Source organism: Mustela erminea, chromosome 7 (assembly GCF_009829155.1).
Source record: "Mustela erminea isolate mMusErm1 chromosome 7, mMusErm1.Pri, whole genome shotgun sequence".
NCBI lineage: Eukaryota > Metazoa > Chordata > Mammalia > Carnivora > Mustelidae > Mustela > Mustela erminea.
The window spans coordinates 1266878-1285787 of NC_045620.1; the positions used below are offsets into that span (position 1 = coordinate 1266878).

Consider the following 18910-nt stretch of genomic DNA (forward strand, 5'->3'; position numbering starts at 1 on the left):
CCAGAGCCCCTGGTAGCCGTTGACCAGCCACAGCAGGCTGCCAGCCGCGGGGGGGGGGGGGCGTCTCCCCCAGCCTCCTCCACGGCTCGGACCCCCGGGATAAAGGGCGCAGCTTTCTCTCTGGCGCATGCTGTCCTTTGGGAGCCAAGGGGTGTTGATCCAACAGCATCTCAGCCACAATTAGCCGGTTCCCTCGTTCTGGCCCTATAAATATTCATTCCGAGATTGTTATAAAGGTGCTCTTTAAAAAAAAAAGTGCCAAACCCATTTGGAGTAAGGAACTGGACGGCTGCCAAGGCACAGGCTGCCGCTCGGAGTCCCATCGTGGGGCGGATGAAAGCGTCGCCGCCAGGACGGCTCCTCGCGGGGCCCACGCAGGTGCTCACTGGGGTTTTGTTTAATTTGGGATGGGTTTTCTGGTTCCCTGCATGTAACATTTATAAATGTCACAGCATGGTGGGGAAATGCCGTGCGGAGGGGCCGGTGTCCTCTGAGAGGGTGGCCGGGCCCCCACAGCCAGGGGAAGGTGTGCCAGCCGCCCATGGGGACGCCACGCGCAGTTCCTGCCCCTACTCGGAGTCTGCTTTGCAGCCTGACCTGCCCGCAGCCTCGCTCCCACACCCTTTGCGGGGCCCGAGCCCCATGGGCTTTGCCAAGTTGTGACGGCACCGATCTTGAGGGGATCCGCCTGCCCCAGTGAGCATAAGCAGGCGCCCTGGCTGTCAGTGCCGGAAGGAAGTACCAGGACTGCATCTGGGACTCACTGGAGGTCATCTGCTCTGGACTTCTGTGCTGGTAGCTGGATGCTTCTGCTGCCCCGGAAGCATCTTCCCCTCCTCAAAGAGGTGAAGACAGTGGCCATACAGCAACATGACAATGGGGACAATGACAGTGATGAGGAAGGTGGTGGTGATGATGGTGTTGATGGTGACAGCGAGGGTGACGGAGCTCCAGTGATGGTGACAGTGACGGTGATGGTGGTGGTGGTGGTGGTGGTGATGGTGATGGTGGTCAGGATGCTGGTGGTGAGGGTGGCGGTGTGTGGGCCTTGGCTTGCCTACTGAGAAGCTGTCCCACTCCTACTCCCTCTAGGCCCAGCTCCCACGTCTGCTTCTCGTTAATTTTGGGGAGGACAGTGGGTACATCCTAGCCCCACGGGCAGGCCTTCTTGGGAGGGGAGGACCCTGCTGTTTCTTCATGATCTAACCCTCCATGCTTCTAGGGGCAGAAGGCCTAGGGCAACCCCTCATACCTCCCATGGTCAGGCTTAAACGTGGACAAGATGATCACGCCGTGGCAAGCCTCATCCGGCCCGGGCTTCTGTCCGTGGAATCCTGCTCTCCCTTCCCCTTGGGGCCCCTCACTTTCCTCTGCCCCAAGTTTCTAAGCAGCCACCAACAGAAGCCCCAGTCCTGGGGGGGACCACACTCCAGGATCCCTGGAGGACGTTTGCCTTCTTGATGGCACGGATTTTCCTGAGAGCGGGTTTGTGGGCATTGAGAGTAGCCTGCCCTGAAGGGAGCTGTCCCATTTAACAAACGGATCTCCGCTCCGTCCTGATGGATGGCTTTGCCTGATCGTAAAACTCCGGAGGAAGTCAAATTCGGGTTCTCAAAACCTTGGAGATATTCCTTGAATTTATGATGTGACCTGATAAATTATTGAACCTGAGTCCTCAAGTATCTTTAAGAGGCAAAGCAGGCCTGAGACACTGCACACCCCCGGGTCCAGGGGGCCTGCCGGCTCCAGGAAGCTTCCGCCAGAAAGCTCTTCCACTGACTTGGGCTAAGAATCCAGCATCCCAGGGGACCTCTTCTGGGGTCAGAGGGCAGCAAAGCCCGAGAGGCCCCCTAGGGTGGCCCCTGGGGACCTCCCATCTGCACTGGCGCAGGGTCTGGGCATTTCCCTGGACAGCCTGGACAGCCTTCCCGCCTGGGGCCGCAGGGCGCCGAGTCCTCTATGTCTTTTTCACCAAACTTGCAGGAAGCAAAACCTCTACCCTGTCATCTCTAGGACACACCCTATCGTCCCCTCTCCTGGAGCAAAGCAGGGCTGGGAAAGGTGCTGGAAAATGACTCCAGAGATCAGGGCACCAATCAATCTATGGCAAGTTAATCAATAGGCATAATCTGCTGGGTGGGCCTGGCCTAATCAGCTGAGGCCTTTAAAAGGGAAAGCATCAGAAAGACTCTATCCAGCTGGTCTCAAAGAAGGAGGCCAATAACCAGGTTGGGGCCTACCTTTTAGGGCCACACGGCAAGGATGTTCAGGTGGCCCCGGCCCACAGTCAGACAGTTGGGACCTCGGTCCTACAACCACAAGGAACTGAGTCCTGCCGAGAACCAGACGAGCCTCAAAAGGAACCGAGCCCCAGCTACACTTGATTCCAGCCCAGGGACCCCGAGCAGAGGAGCCAGCCACACTGTGCGGACTTCTGAGCCACAGAACCTCAGGTGCCACGTGAGTGGGCTTCCCAGGTGCTGAGTGTGTCTGAGTTCATGACACATCATGGAAAACCGGTACGCAACCTGGGCATCAGTTCCCCTCCCCTGCCCCGTGCTCTTCCTGGGGCTGTCAGCTCCCTGCAGGTGGAAGAGGATTCTGAGCTCGGGCCCCACTGCGATGGCTGCAGCGCCCCTGACCCCTGAGCGCAGAAACCCCATGAGTCACGTGATCCTGGCTTTTTCAGGATTGAGATTGTGGGTGAGGCACGTCCTGCTTCTGGCTGCTTGCTCTGGTCAGCAGTGAGGTCCTGTCCCCGCACAGCAGAGCCGGGGGTCCCCGCTGCTGGCGCCTTTGCTCAGGGGCAGGCGTGAGGACCCCGGTCCGACTGCAGCGCCCCCTTCCCTGAAGCCTGTGCAGTCCACGCTGTCCCACCATCTCTCCACTCAACAAAAACCCTTGCCCTCACGTCACCCTTTCCCCCGCTAAGCTAACCTCTGCTGGATTTGAGGAGGTGAGATTGCCAGCGGGTGCTCCGGCCACTGCCCGAGGGGCACCCCTGGCAGAGCCGGAGGGGTGGTCAGGGTCAGCTCCCAGGAGCGGGGCGTGTGGGAGGGGCCAGGGGCTCCCCCGCATCAAGCTGCGGGTCTGCATCAACTGTGTCCGGGACTGACTGCAGCCCCCCCACCCCCCGGGCCGGCCGGTGTTTGGGGCTGAGTCTCTGGGGGCCAGCAGCCCTGAGGCAGACTCTCTGAGCCCCAGGAGTGACCTTCGCCAAGGCCGTGGGGCCCGCGGCCAACTCTGCTGAAGGATGTGCGTCTGCCGCCGTGAGCTGTTTTATTGCCCGGTCAGTAAAAACCTCCTGATTATGTCACTGCGGAGACCGCTGAATGCCAAAAAATAGAAATTTCCTTCTGTCCATCATGACCCCTCCACCTCCATGCTGGCCTCCGTTTCGGTTCCTTCCCGGAGCTTTCAGTAACTATCAGCTGTGCCAGCAGCCCCCAGGCCCAAGGGCTCCTTTCTTGGCAGGGGCTGGGGCATGGGGACTGGGGGTGGGGGTAAGGCCTGGGCTCAAGAGACAGGGAAAGGGACTGGGGACAATGGGGGGGTGAACAGGCACAGCTCTGGGAAGGGTTCTGGCCCCTCAGAACCAAAGCTGTGGACATGAGAATGGCCCCAGACTGTGAGCTGTGCCCCTTGGACCCTGGCCCCTCCCCGGGAACAAGGGGTTCCCAGCAGCAGCACCCCCCTTTGGAGGGGTCCTCTGTTCTCCTGTCATACAGACAGAGGTGGGGTGCACATCCATTCACTCATTCAGGAGACATTTGCTGAGCCTGCACTGGGCGCCTGCTCTCTTGGGTGCTGGGACAAGGCACACAGCCTCTCAGGGCTCAGGTGGTCACCATGCCAGCTCTTGGAGAAGGGACCTAGCACACGGCCTGGCGTAGAATTGGACCCAAACACCAGCTCAGACACAGCCCAGGTCTCCCCTGGAGAGCCCAGCTTTGAACCAGCAATGACATGGTAACAGGATGAGGTGGAAGTAAGGAAGGCTTCCTGGAGGAGGCGATATCCATCCCCACGGTCTCAGGCCCGCCCTAGTTCCCGGTGAGGCCCGAGCATCAGGACACAGACTGCCAGCTGCCGCTTGAAGCCCTCCCTACAGAGCCAGGCCAGGACAACCCAGCGCTCAGCAAGCTCGGGGGGCATCTGTCCAGCAGGGCTGGAGGCGGCCTCAGCACCAGACCCGGACACTTTGGGAGGCTGACATCAGCGCAGAGCCCCGCGCGCAACAGCTGTTGCGCGTACCCAAGAATAGCCTTTTCCAAGGAGCCAAGTTGAGTCAGATGTTGGGAGGGGCTCCGGGGGTGGGGAGGGGCTGTTGGAGTCCCTTGCCCCTTTGGGCCAATGGGGGCAGGTGCCCGCCACTTGTGCCCGACCTCTGGAAGCAGAGCAGGGTTCCCACGTGCCCTTCCTGTGTCTGGGGACAGTGACCTAGCTGTGAAGGTCCAGCCTGCACTAGGACAGCCCTCGGAAAGGTGTGCAGCTTGGATGCCATCGGGCGCCAGGAAGGCAGCAGGCTCACGGTCCAAGCCTCCAGGGGCCCCTCCCCCCGGGCGCTCCCACCCCCTCGCTGCGGCCGTGCACCGGACCCCCCAGGGCTGGGCTCCGATGCACCCAGGACAACCCCCGCCCAGCACTGCACGTTCACACGGCCCACGAGGGGTGGGGGTGCCTCAGACTCCAGTTCCTCGAGACTGGGGGCTTTTCCCTCCTCCACACCTTCTGCCCCAGACCCCTGCCCTGGGGCCTGACCCCACAAAACCCTCACGGCCGAGGTGGAGCCCCACTGAGTCCTCAATCAGAGCGACAGCCTGGAGGGCGTGGAGGGGGGTTCGCCACTCCCCGGCCGGGCCACTCCCCGGGGGGTCCTGGGGCTCTCCCCTCCCCCACCCACCAGAAGCCGCCCCTTTTCCAGCGATTTCCATCACAGGCTGTGATTTCTGGAGGTGTGATTAAATACGGCAATGATGCTCCCGCCAAGACCAGGTCGGGCTTTTTAATTAGCTCCACCAATAAATGTGTCAGAAATTCCCCTTGAAAATATACCCGTCTCCCGAGACCGGGCTCGGTCACAAAGTGAACAGCGGCTTCAAAACCATCCTTGCCCCAAACTTGAACGCCGAATGGCATCCGCTAATAACAGAGAGGGCCGTTGCTGGTCTTGGAGCCTGGCACGCGGCCGTGACCGCGGCGGCCACCAGGCCCCCGCTGCTCCCAGGAGAGTGAGGGATCAGGGAGCCGAGGCTGGTGGCGGAAAGCGTCCGTCCCCACAGCCGCTGGGGATGAGACCCCGACTGGAGGGACCCAGAAGATGGCGGTGGCCCACGGTCGCAAGGCCCCACTCTGGCCGGGCAGAAGGCGTTCGCCTCATTCTGTCTCTGCAGCGTCCGTCCCGTGTATCGGGGAGCATGCTGGTGTCCTGGGGGGGTCCTCTCTCCTGTGGTGGGGGCCTCGCCCCCCAGCGCTCACAGCAGGCTGCCCAGCCTCTCCCACACAGGCCAGAGAGACGTTCCCACACGTTCCGGTCGAGAAAGTGTTCATCCCGACCTTCCAGCCCCTGTCTGGGCAGAAGTGGGCGAGGCCCACGGGACCCCTGGGATAATTTCCAGAGCCCCCTCCACCTCCTGGGACAGTCCAGAACCCCCACCTGTTCTCTCCAAACCTCAGCTGGTGCCCCGTCCATGTCTACCTCTGTCGGGGTGGCCCCTTCCCAGAGGCGGCCACTCGAAGCCCTGTCCCCACCCTGCAGGGTCGCTGAGGGGCTCAGCCCAGCCACAGGGGCCAGCCTGGGCCCCCTCAGCGCCCTTCGGCCGCTTACGGTGTCTCCGGAACAGAAGGAGCAAGAGGTTGAGGCCAAGTCCACTGAGCAGAGCCAAGGGGACAGGCCAGCGGCCCAGCACGGCTCTGGGGAAGGTGGACTCGGGGCAGAGGGGGGCCGAACGCAGGCAGGCGGGAAGGAAGGCTCTCGCCAGGGCACAGCCAGCAGCCATCGGGCCCCTGCCGTGGGCCGCACTTGCACCCAGCGATGAGCCGCATGTCACAAGCATGTGGCCTGGTGCTGGTTTTAGGCCCGGAAACCGTGGCACGGGGAAGAGCACGGGGAGGGATGCAGACCGGGGCGGCCCCCCGCTTCTACGAGGGCCAGGAGCCCCCCACCAGGGCTTCCCGGGCTCCACGTGGCCCCTTGCCAACACCCCGCAGACAAGCCCCCCACCCCGAGCCCCCAGCTGGGCCCTCCAGCCGGTTCCGGAGCACCGCCGAGCCTGGGATGGGCTGCCTGCAGACCCGGCATTGATTCTGGCCAAGAGGCGAAAGCTGAGGTTGTCTCTGCTGCCAGTAACCAGGGTTTTTCCTCGTTTAGCAGCTCATCTCCGGTCACCTCCCAGGCCGTGGGGATGCGGGGTGGTGCAAGGGACTTCGATCCATCCCCAGCCCCAGGCCTGGCCGGGTGGGCAGCCGTGAGTCAGGAGGGGGGTTAGGGTCTTTCTTCCCAGAAGCCCAGGCCCGGGGGCCCGAGGTCAGGGCAGCCACAGGAGGACGTGTTGCCAGCTCGGAACCCTGGCGTCTGCCCCTGGCTCTGCCCTTTCCTTGCTGGGGGTCCCTGGGCCACGTAGGCACTCTGTGCCTCAGTTTCCTCATCTGTCAAAATAACACCGGTCAATGGCACGCAGCCCAGTGGGGCTGAAGCAGGTATGGCCGGAGGAGCTGTGGGCTGGCGGCCTTTGCTGGGTGAAGGGTGCCCAGGGCTCTGCACGCCCGGTCTGACGGAGCTCACACGGGCCACTAATGCTGCGCTGCCAATGACCCCCACCTCCCTGGGCCGGCTCCGTGGCGGGGCCACAGCGCTGTGGTGGGCACCCTGTGTACGGGGTCGTGGCCCGAGATTCCCGCAAAGCCTGAGCTCCTAGTGGATTGGGGTTTGCGTCTGTGGCACAGCAGAACGCATCCAAGGGCCCTGCGTGCCTGGGGGGGTGAGGGGCCTGGCTTGGGCACAGCCCAGGGCTGCAGAGACCCGCAAACAGGCAGGGAGCCCTGAGAGAGCCAAGGACCGGGCGGGGGCCATGTGGGGGCCGGGCCGGTGAGAGACTGACTTTGTTCTAAGGGTACGGGGTCCCCCAACCCCAGGGGTTTTGGGAGGAGACAGTGGGTGTCTGGGAGCAGAGCCCACTACGATGCATAGCAGGGCCTCGCTGTGCAGGGAAGGGGTGTGCGCGCAGGAGGCGGTTTTGCTGCACTTCTGGGCCTGTGTCCCCCCGGAGCGGTGACTGACCCTGCCCCCACACTTCCCTCCTCACCACGGCCACCTGGAGCAGGAACTTTAAGCCCCTGAGCAGCCCCACAAAGGTGTCAGGATTGAAGCCCCCCCATGCAGTGCTTGCCACCCCGCCCCTGTGCCCAGCGCCAGGGAGCAGGTTCGCCTGCACAGCTCACTCACTGGGCACTGGCCTTTCTCCCAGCAGTAATTAACTGTGACATCACAAAGGGCATTTCCCGCGGCCAAGGTCATTTCAGGGCTGGCCGTGGCCTCTGTTTGCCGTGGTCCCTCCTCAGCCTGCAGCTTTGACGAATGGGGTTTCAGGGAACTGGCCGCACAGCAGTGGGAAGAAAGAGGGAGCCGAAGCCGCTTCTCCTGCAGAAATGACTCCTGGTGCCTCGTCAGCTGCAGACCGCGCTGGGCTGCTGCAGGGCTGCGGGGCTGCAGGCTGCGGGCTGCGGGGCTGCGGGGCTGCAGGGCTGGGGGGCTGCGGGACAAATGTGTCCAAGCACCTTCACTTGAAACCAGCAGGAGACACAGGGTCTGCTCGGGGGGCTCCTGACTCACTGATGGGTGACTGTCTGAGGCTAATGTCAGTCTCCTGCTCCATGAGTGCAACTTCTCCAGGTCCCCAGGGGCTGAAGTGTGGGTGCCGGGAGCCAGCAGTGACTGGGGTGAGCGGAGAAGCCGTGGGCTGGGGCCGCCTGTGCCCGAGTCCTCCACTGCACCCGGACGACAGCGCGGCGACCTCGTGGGCTGCGGGACCGGAGGAGACGGAGCGTGCGCACCAGTGCGCCCCATGTGTGGGGCTGCCGGAACAGGCCCCACAGACGTGGGGTTTCCCCAGCACAGCGGGCTGTCCTCCAGGTCCAGAGGCCGGAAGTCCAAAGTGACGTTGTCTTTGGGGCTGGCTCCTGAAGGGCGGGTCCCAGGCCTTTCCAGCTTCGGCAGGTTGCGGGCCTCTCTGGCCGGCAGGAGCCCCCACACTCTGTCTCCACTGGGGCCCCCTCCCTGTGTGCACGTCTGCATCCCAATGTCCTCTTCGTAGAAGGACACCAGCCACGTTTGGGGTCCGCCCTAACGACCTCACCGTAACGAATTCCCATCCGCAGCAACCCTAGTTCTAAACAAGGTCTGAGGTCCTGGGGGTTAGGAGCTCGACATCCGGAGTTTCGGGGACACGAGTCACCCCAGAGCCCCGGGACTGAGAGCACCACGCGCCTAAGCAAGGGCCCCACAAAGACATGCACGCCGGCACGTAACTGGGCGACTTGTCGTCCTGCAGGGGACAGATAAACACACTGCTGTCCCGCAGACCACAGAAGACCCTCCAGACCAGAAAGACATGCGCTCTCAGGACTCGGAGACAGGGAGGGACCCTCAGCGCGTAAGCGAGGGATGGTGGCAGGTGTAGCGGCACACGCCGCATGGGGCCACCGGACACCGTGTGGAGACGGCACAGAGACCAGAGTTGGCCCGGCCTGCAGGAGGGACGGAGGGCGAGAGGGCCCGGAGGGGATCAGGGCGGCAACGAGGTTGTGAGACACCGCAGCGGCTGCCTTCACTCCCTGTCCGTCTAGAGCCCAAGAATGCAATGCCCCAGGCGACCTGAGGCAAACCTGGATTTGGGGGGGTTCACGCTTTTGTGGTTGCAAAAGCGCTCTCTGGCAGGGGTGTTGCCCGTGGCGGCCGTGCGTGGGGGCATTGCACGGGGAACCCCGCACTCCAGCACATTCTGCTCCACGAATAAAACCACGATCTCTCCGTTCTTCAAGTTCACAGGAGGGAGGCTGGAAAGAGAAGTGTGTCTGCCCGTAACCATGCCGCGATGTGCCGTCAGAAGGACCGGGCCCCCCGCTGGCCCCGGGAGCACTCGGCAGGCCTGGGGGGCTTCTGCCAGCCCAGCTATGCTTGGCGCTCAAGCCCACGCAGGGGCGAGCGCAGCCCTGGACATAGGATTGCTCAGGACATGTCCCAAGTTGAGGAAGGTTGGCCAATGCCAGGCACCAGAAACTCTGGGCAGGGAGAGAGCAGGAGATATAGGCCTAAGGGCCCCACCCACGGTGGACAGGAGTGGGATCCGGGCCTTGGGCAGCTGCTCCTCGGCCCTCCCCACCAACAACTTCTCCCTGACAGTGCAGGGCAGGAGAGGGAGGCCCACACACAGATGGACGGACCGGGCCCTGGCAGCCCCCTCCTCAGCCTCCGGCAGGCCCGTCCTAGTCTGGTTCACGCCGCCATACTTCCTTTGGGTACACGATCAGCCCCGAGATCACATTTGGCTCAAGCAGGGGATCTTATTAGACCTGTGGGCAGGAAGCAGCTGCCACATGGGATCCTCCTGGGAGTGGCCATGGACATTGGCAAGATTATGAAATCAGTGTGAGGGTCTGGAGTCCCAGCAAGGAGGGGCTAGGGCTCCACCGGGGAGATGCCCACCTCCTAGTAGAACCACCTGTGTGTCACAGGCCACCACGTCCCCACGTCGGGGGCAGAACCACAGTCCCAGAGATGCCCACGTCCTGATCCTCACAACCTGGGACTATAAGCCCCTCATGTGGCAAAGGGTCTTTGCAGATGCGGTTCAGTTAAGAACCCTGAGACGGGGCGTTATCCTGGATGGTCCAGTGATCCCAATACAGGACCACAAATGTCCTTCAAATGGTCAGAGGAGAAGAGGTGACAAGGAGCTCAGAGATGCTGGTAGGAGCTGCTGGCTCTGAAGACAAGGAGGGACCAGGAGCTCAGGCGCCACCAGGAGCTTAGGCGCCTCCAGAAGCCGGAAAAGATGAGGAAACGCATCTCCCCCGGAGCTTCCAGAAGGAGTCACCCTGTCCACACCTTGATTTCAGCCCAGGGAGACCCGCGTTGGACTTCAGGTCTCCGAACTGCATGGTGACAAGTCTGTTGTCTTCAGCCACCATTTCAGTCACCGCGATGACTCATTCCGGCAGCAGGACACTGGTGCGCCCTGTGGAGCAGCCGTTGGTTTTGATGCCAATAAGAGGCAAGCACCGTCCCCCTGCCTGAGCGGTCACCGAGAGGACCTCCATCCAGCCCCCGGAAGGAGGGATGCTGGGTGGCCAGTGGGGCCATGGTGTGGACATGGTTGGGTCCTGGGCTGTACACAGGTGTTTCCTCCTGCGTCCCCACCTGGTGAAGAGGCAGGGGAGCCACTCTCTGGAGTGGCCTTGATTGGAGCACTAACCATCCGTGGGGCCCCACACTCACAGCCTAGTCACCTCCCAAGGCCCCACCTCCGGACAGCGTCACACGGGGGTTAGGCTCCAGCACAGCACTCGGGGGGGCGCACGTTCTGTCCCGGAACCGTCTGTCCAGCACCAGCAGCCCCTCGGGCGCTCCGGGGAAGCCCGGACCCCCACTTGTTCCCCCACCCCTTCCCGCACCCGCCGGGGCTGGTGTCGTCAGACTGGGTCTTAACAAAGCTCCGGGCCCCCGGACTCCGCGGGGGCCGCCCTAGCCCTACTTGTCCTGCAGCACCACGAGCCACGTTAGGCAAAGAGCGTCCTATTGAGGAAGGAGCTTTCACGCTCATGTCCCAGCACAATTCTTGTTGGAAGTTGCCCGACGGAAAATGCATTTTTACTGCACATTGGCTGCCCAGTTCAGTGCCACGGCCTGCGGCGACCGCGGCTTGGACACGAAGCACGTCTCCGTAACCGGGAGCAAGATGGCTGTGCGCCGTCAGCCCTTCCGTTTCTTAAAGAAAGACCATCTCCCCACGGAGGCACTGGTCTTGGCCGTGACTCATTACGCGGCACCAAACCCAGGTCCGTGAAAGACCACACCGCCGAACCGGACCCACCGAAGTGTAAGACGTCTGCTCGGCCCGACGGAGCGAGCAGACAAGTCTCAGATGGGAGAGGGTCCCGGCCTGGTCGAGCACTGTCGTCCAAAGCGCAGGAAGAGCTCTCGCTCAGCGGTAGCCGTCCCTCCCAGACGTCCCACCCCAGCGGTGGTCCGGTACCAGGTGCGCGGCAGTGGGGGGGGTAGGGGAAGCCCCCCAACAAGGACCTCCTGGGGATGCGTTGTAATGCCCACTCCAGCCACCAGGGGCGCTCCAGCGGCCCTCAGCCTGGCGGCCCCTGGACAGGACCAGAGGGCCACCTTGGTCCTGGAGGGTGGCCGGTCCTGCAGTGGGCACCTGACGCGCCCATGCGGCTCTGGGATCAGGCTGCCGGCCTCAAGCGAGTGCCCCGGCACTCATTCCCAGCCAGGGCTGCGCATCCGACCCCGGGGGGTCGGCCCTTCTGCCCCTCCTCCGGTCTCCCTCCTTCCGCAGGGGTGGAGTGGGTGAGTGGGTGGGGTGTGGGACGGCCTGGTGTTCCTGGAGGACTGCGCGCAGCTGCCGGGGTCCCAGCTGGAAGGGACAGACGTCCACTCCTTGGGCCTGCAGGTCCCAGATCGCCGTGTCTTGCTCCTAGCTTGTCCTCTAGCCTCAACAGCTGGGTCAACAAACAGCCGCCCCGGGACTCTCATGCGCCCTGCTACAGGAAGCCCCACAGGACACTCACGTCCCACAGCTCTGAGAAGACCTCCCTCGGGGGCCCAAGGAAGGGGGAGGGCCGCTTGGGGCACCTACAGGGCCCCTTTTATTTGGCAAACGCCTCTGTTCCCGCTCTGCTAGGCCATGGGGGATGGCCTCTGGGAAGCTGGGACAAACAGGGGCCAGGCCATGGAAGCCTGAGGGGGGCTGGCCCCCGCACCAGGGGCCATAGGACAGGCAGGGCTGCCCATGGAGGTGGCTGGGGCGCATAGGAAGGTGCCCAGGCCTGAGTGTTAGTCCAAAGGCTGGTGAGAAGGACTCCCTTGGCTCTTGGGGAGGGGATGGCGGAGAGGAGCAGATCGGGGGGGCAGGGAGCCCGTAGTAGGGAGAGGCGGGGGGATGGCTCGTAAGAGTCGGGGGCGCCTGGGCGTTCCTGTGGCTCGCAGGCTCTGACGGTGCTCTGAGGGCTCTGGCCCAGGCAGACCACTCAGGAAGGCGGGAGAGAGGGGCCTGTTGCACTCTCTCCTTCGGGAACCCCTACCCATAGCCCCAGCGCACACAGTCACGCCCTCTCACCACCCAGTACCCCAGCCCCCGCATTGCCCCGCAGCTGCCAGGCCCAGCTGGGGCTCTCAGAGCTAACGGTGGGTGCAGGCAAGCAGAGAGGACTGGCTTCCTGACCCCCCGCACGAGCCCTGCTGTGGCTGCGCCCATCACCTGTCCCCTCGTCCTTGTCCGCCCCACCCAGACTCCCACTTCACCCATGGCCCAGTCAGTCCCTCAGCAGACGGAGTTCCAGGTCTGACCCCGCTAGGCCTCGCAGGGCGGTCTGCTAGCTTCCAATCCCACAGGCTCCCACACCAGAAGCCTGTGGCCCAAGCCAGTCGCAGACGCACCCGCTCCGGCCTGAAGGGTCAGTGGCTCCGGGCTCCAGGCCCTCCGTCCCAACAGGCGCTGCCGCCTGGGAATCTAGGGGCCAAGTCTCCGTGGGCAACACTCCCAGTCCGCAGGCCCGTCCACTCCCTGCTGCCCCCGCAGCCCGCTCACTCCCGCTGTCCACACCGGCCTGCACACCTGTGCTGGGGACACAGCCTCTCCACGTGCCGGTGTCCGAACCTGACCTCGCCCAGTGCCGGGCAGTTTCAGGATGCTCACCAGCCTATGCTGGGAAGCTGCTGGCGACCCGGCCTGAGGGTCTACGGGGGGCCCGACTGCAGGCTGGGGCCCCTGGGAAACGTGTTTCCTTCTGCAGCAGTGAGATCTGCTCTCCGCGTGGAGGCTGAAGGGCTTGTCCGTTTGTGGCAGTTTCCACCACCGTCAGCTCGTGCCTGCTAAGAAGCTGACGCCGTGCGCAACACTGACAGAGCTGCTCTGGCGCAAACGGCTGTGCCCGCAGCGCGAGGAAGCCCGTCTTTGTGGGGTTTCCTGTCCACTAAGTCACTGCGAACTGTGCCTTCTCTCCTAGGGAGGCGCTGGGAGCCCCAGGGCCCCCCCGGGGCGGCACATCAGCCGCTGGGTGGCACCTGCTTGTGTCCACTCACCTGGCGATGGGTTCTGAGCGTCTCAGCCCTGCCCGCCCCCCAGGGCTGCCTCTCGGGCCCGTGGAGAGAGCGTGCTCTTGATGGCCCCGTGGATTCTCTTTCTCTCCTTCCAGCTCAGACTGAACCCCCCACCGACTGATGCAGTCTCCGGGAATCCCATCTGGGAGCTGTGACCATGAGGCGAGGAGGGGGGCCTCTGAGCAAACGCCCCCCCGGGGACACTGCCCCAGGACAGCGGCCGACAGCGCAGGGTGAAGGTCAGCAGGGGGGGCCTCTGAGCAAACGCCCCCCCGGGGACACGGCCCCAGGACAGCGGCCGACAGCGCAGGGTGAAGGTCAGCAGGCTGTCCGCGTTGCCCTTTCTGGAGGGGTTGACTGTGGGCACGGCTGAGCCTCTCGGAGGACAGGGCGCTGAGCCACTAGGTCATCCTAGGGCACGCTCTGCCTCTGAGGCTTGCCAGCTGGGCTCCCCGAGCCGGGGTGCCTGTCTGCGTCCCCCCTTCCCCAGGCAGGCAGGACCCCGGGCGGGGGTGGTGGCAGGGCCCACCCCTGTTCCTGGAGAGAGGCACCATGCCAGGCGGCCCAGAGCCCCCTGGGCAGGAGAGCCGGACTGTCCAGACAGGAGGAGCCTGGGGACAGCGGGGCCGCCGCAGAGGCTGGGAGGGGCTGGCTCTGGCGGCAGCCGTGTCACTAACGCCTTCCTTGTCCTCATCAGCGGTTCGTTCTTTAAAACCAGTACGTACACGTGTTTTCTCAGTCCGGCAGTGCCAAAGGCTGTATGCGAGCCGTGAGCCTCCCGTTCACCAGCGGGGGGCCTTGGGCCCCCTGCCCTGCACCCCGCCGTGCCCAGGCCCCCCCGGAGCCTGTGGGGTGTGTGTCCCTCTGCCCACACCACAGGGACAGCTCCCGTCTGCGCCTGCAGCCAGCCCCGGCCCCGGGTTACTTCGAGGTCTGCTGAACGAGCGCAAGGAGTCTCTGCACAGGAGGTCGGAGCGCGTCTGCCCGCCTGGCCAAGGGGGCTGAGCCTCCAAATCCCTCCTGGCCCGACAGCGACCACGGCGAAGGGGCTACCGTGCCAGGTCATTGCAGGCCACAGCCGCAGGCAGAAGCAGTTTGCCCGCAAGACCCAGTGTCCTGGGAAGGCTCAGGGAGGACAGTCCGGGGACCCGGCTGCGAGGGCTGAGGACCTGACTCCCTGCCCAGGGAGGTGGGGGTGCAGGGCCGTCGCCCCAGGGAGCCCCCACCCCCGGCTCCCCACTCCCTCCGCCCAGGGTCTCATTATTCTAAGCAAGGTGTCCTGGGAGGACCTCAGGGCCGTGCCCAGTGCCGCGGGGCTGACCCTCTGACGGGGGCCCTTCACCTGAAGAGTCCCTCCCTGCCCCAGGCCTGCTGGAAGCTTGTGGCTTCTCCGCCACATCACCCGGGAACTCCGACGGCCTGGGGGGGAGCCAGGCCCCCGCAACGAGCCCGGGTCTGGCTTGGCACCCCCTCCCGCAGCCCCGGGGGCCGGCGACCAGGTCACGGCCTCGCCCCGCTCCCTCCCCGGCTGCCAGGCGTGGTTTGGGAGTTATATTAAGGTGGGGGCTGGCGTGGGTAACGAGATAGGGCCGGCGGGAGGCGGTCGTGGGAGGAGCCGGATTTATCCTGGGCTGGTCAGCTGACGGTTCCCGTTCTGGCCCTCGGCGGCCGGCCGGCGCGTGAGTGCGCTGTCCACACCGGCAGCTGTGGGACTGACCAGGACAGTGGTTTTCCTGAACAAATGCACTTACCACACGCAGGTTAAAAATAGCCCCAAGCCTGAGCGCCGAGAAGCCACCGCCAGAGAGCAGGGCTCAGCCGCTCTGCCCGCTCAGGGAGAACCAGCGAGAACCAGGGAGAAGGTTCCCGGCCACCCGCCGCGCGCCTTCGCTCGCACCCCGCTCAGACCGGGGCCAGGAGCCACCCCAGGCCACGTCCCAGGCCGGGCTTGCAGCCACGCCCCCGCCGCCCCTGCACGGAAGGGCCAGAGAAGCACAGCGAAGTCCTCAAGGGAAGGATGACCAGAGCCCGGGAGGGGCAGGGGAGTGGCCGCCCTCTGCTGCGGGAGCTGCGGCCCTGCGCCCCGCCCTTCCATCCTCCTCAAGGTCACAACCAGTTCCGGGCCAGTGTGGCCTGCAACCCAGGTACCCGGGCCATCCAGCCGCCAGAATGTCCTCCGGTCCTCTTGCTGTGCGGCAGGGCTGGGCAGCCTGCCCGTGGGCAGTGGGAAAGGCCGGCTGGTGGGGGGGGGCACACGTGTGTGCCCTGTGGGCAGGCCACGGCGGACGAGGGGGAGCAGGGCACCAGCCCCAGCGGAGGAGTGGGGAACGGGCACCGGCCCTGGCCATGGCTATTTAAGGTCCAGGAACGGACAGATGCAGGGATGAGAGGGTATCCGAGCCAGATGCGGGGGAGGGGTTGGTTGGAGGCTCCCGGCCCCGGGGCAGAAGGGGTCCCCCCACCTCCCACCCCCCACATCCCACAGGTGTCTGAGCACGGTGGCCGGAAAGGGAGGACCTCCACACCTCCCTGTGAGAAGGCCCTGGCTGGGGTGTGGCAGCCAGGACAGCCCGTCCCCTCCCCGGCCAGTGGCTGCACAGGAAGCTGAGTCAGGCCTGCGCCAGCCTAGAGACCCGGAGGCCGTTTGCGGGGACCCCAACAAGGCCATGAAATCCAGGAAACAAACCTTTCGTGTCATCCCTAGGTAGCCGCCAGCTCTCCCACTCAACGGCGGCCATCACCCCGATGGCGGTCCGGGAGGAGCCAGGCAGCATCCAGCATGTCGCCTAAGGCCGGTACCCAATAGGCACCCGGTGAATGGGGGCCACTGTAGGGCCCCCGGAATGACAGAGCAGGCTGGCCAAGCCCCACTGACGTGTAAATGACTGCTAGTGTCCCCCAGTCTCCAGAACAAGCTGCTGGGGCGGGAGCCAACGTCTGGGAGGGGGAGCTAGAGGAGGCAACTGTCCCCCACACCGTGGGCCGCACTCGTGCCCCCAGCCCCAACTCCATCTGGCTTCCCAGACCCACTCTAGCCCCCAACACTGGGCTGGTTGGACTGGGCAGAGGAAGAAGCTGAGAGCCTCACCCCAGGAACCCCCACCCCAGGGTGAGGTGGTCAGGCTCCGTGTCTGGTGCTGGCGGAGTGCACAGCGGGCCTTTGGTCTGCTGCAGGCTCACCAGCCCCGCCCCAGGACCACACAGGCTTATCTGTGGCTGGTCATTCTGCAAGACAGGACAGTCTGTGCTGCTGATCCCTGGCCATGTTTCTGGGCTGGCTGAATGCAGGGACCGCAGGCCTGCAGAGCCCATCCGGCTCCCGCAAGTGGGGCCTGGTGTCCACGCGGTCCAGTCTCCCAAAGGCTGGCCCCGGCTCCCTGGTCTCTCCCCAGAAGCTACCAACTACAGGCTCACTACCGGGTTCCTCGCTCAGGCCAGGCGGGCAGAGCAGGTGTCCCGGTAGCCCCCCCACACACACCATGTCCTCACTGCTTGTGGAGGGGCCCAGACAGCCCCGGGGAGGCCAGCTGGCCTGGTTGTGCGGAGGGGCAGACACTGCTACCCCCATGCGCCCGCCAGGAGCCCTGAGAGCGTCACGGCTCCTGCCGCACTCGCACCTCCCTTCCCACTGTCCGCACAGCGCCCGGGAAGGGCTGGGCTGGGGCTGGACCCTCCGGCCAGCTGGCGGGAGGATGAGGGGAGCGGAGGGCAGGGGACCGTGTGAAGCCACCTGGCCCCTCACCTCTGAGCTCTGAGGGACCTGGCATCCCCCTCGCGCACGGGGGGCTGAGCCCGTGGTCGCCATCCTCCTGGAGAGCAGGCAAGTCTACCCCTGCCCCTCCTCAGACAGCAGTCCTGGGCCAGGTGTACAGACCTGTGTCACACACCTCCTACCCTGTGGTCTGGGGCAAGGGACAGACCACCAGGTGTGCTCACAAGAGCACCACTTTCTAGGGGAGATGGAACGTTCTGGTGTGGGGCTCTGCTGGGCTGAGCCGGGACGGGGAGTGGGCAGTAGCAGGAGCTGAGTGCCAAGATGCCCAGAGAGGAGGGACCAGGAACTAGTCCATGTGGGTCTAGAGACAAGTCACATGTCCAGTGTCCTTGTCACCAACGACCCGGCCGTCCTGAGGTCATCCTGTGCTCATAGCCCCAGACCTTGGGAGAAGTGGACTGCACCCCACAGGTGCTCTGGGGGAACTGGGGAAATGGTCCATGTTCGCCTCTGGGTGGGGGCTCAGCGGGGGAAGGGGAGAGGGCAGGGATCCGGCCGTGACCAAGGGGGGACCCTGCTAAGGCAGGAAATCTGCTCAGAGGTTTGCAGAGAAACATGCGGCTGGTGGGAAGCCCCCTGACCCTGGCTCCCCCAGCCCCCACCACCTGCCCAAGGCCCTCAGATTAGTGCACAGCCCAGTGAGTCAGAGACGAGCCTGGGCGCCCTTCCAGAAAGAGAAAATGGAAACAGCAGCGGGGACAGAAATCCCAGTGGACTCCTCGGGAGGAGAAACTGAGGGATCTCCCAGCAGATCCGGTGGAGGCTGGGGGTTAGGAAGGAGGAGAGAGCCAGAGGCCCCCAAGTCACCAGCTGGGACACAAGGGCCCCCGGGGGGGCTGATTTACAGGTGCAGAGTCCCTGGGCTCAGAGGTGCAAGCTCCACGGGGCCAGGAGAGCCTACAGCTCGACCCACCCTGCAGCCGGCTCTGCTCTCGGCCCGGCCTCCTCCTCCTTCCCAGGCCCCCTCACGGCCTCCCTGCAAGGCCAGGAGTAGGGAGGCCCCCCAGCCCAGGACACACCTCGCTGTCCCCAGATATCGCTCAGGGGACGCGTGCGTGGTGACCTCCCCTGCGGCTTGCTGGCCGGCCGTGAGCAGAAGGACTCAGGCTGCCTCTGAGGTCAGCGCTAGAGAGAAGGATGGATGGGTGATGTCCAGAGGGGGCCACGGGAGGCCACGGGAGACCACGGGAGGCCATGGGAGACCACAGGAGGCCATGGGAGACCACGGGAGACCACGGGAGACCACGGGAGACCACGGAGACCTGGCACTCGCCACCTCAGCCTGGCAGACTGTTCATCCCCGGACGGATGTCCAGCTCGCAGCCAAGTAGGTGTCTGAGCACAGAGGACAGAGGCCCCCCTCCCCAGTTAGACAGCACCCTTGGCCTTCATTCCACGTGGGGACGCACCCTCCTGCCCAGCTCATCTCCTGGCTTCTCCAGGGAGCGCCCGTCCCTCGAGCTCGGTGCTCCCCACGCCGTCTCTCTCCTACCACCAGGGCTCCGCCATTCCTAGGAGATCAGATGGCCTTGTAGGGCATGCTGTCCCGGCCAGAGCCAACACAGCCACCTGCCCCGACCCCAGCCCCAGAGCGCACCCTCGACCTCACCCCCAGGGCAGGGCAGTGGGACGCATGGCCCGGGAGCCTTCTTTGGGCACGCTCACAGAAGCACATGCAGAGGCACAAACAGAGCTGACTACGAGCAGCAAAGGAGGGGCGACCGGGGCCCGCGCCACACGGGCTCAGCGCCCCCATCCTCCCCAGGGCTCGGGGAAGACGCCAGAGTCGACAGGCGGAGGCACCG

At 64.7% G+C, this 18910-nt stretch overlaps 1 protein-coding gene and 1 long non-coding RNA gene across 2 annotated transcripts; one reads left to right on the forward strand and one right to left on the reverse strand.

Moving 5' to 3' along the window:
* Positions 1 to 4925: 4925 nt before the first annotated feature.
* On the reverse strand, positions 4926 to 8509 carry LOC116594700. Its single transcript, XM_032350119.1, is given in 4 exon segments — positions 4926 to 6421; positions 6423 to 6449; positions 7305 to 7396; positions 7399 to 8509. Coding segments are annotated over 4 exon segments (1362 nt in total). The 5' UTR covers positions 8294 to 8509; the 3' UTR covers positions 4926 to 6073.
* A 5226-nt stretch (positions 8510 to 13735) lies between these two features.
* LOC116594702 lies at positions 13736 to 16099 on the forward strand. The gene is made up of 3 exons (XR_004287375.1): positions 13736 to 14391; positions 15091 to 15474; positions 16035 to 16099. It is a non-coding gene; the product is annotated as an uncharacterized LOC116594702 (long non-coding RNA).
* The last annotated feature ends 2811 nt before the right edge of the window (positions 16100 to 18910 follow it).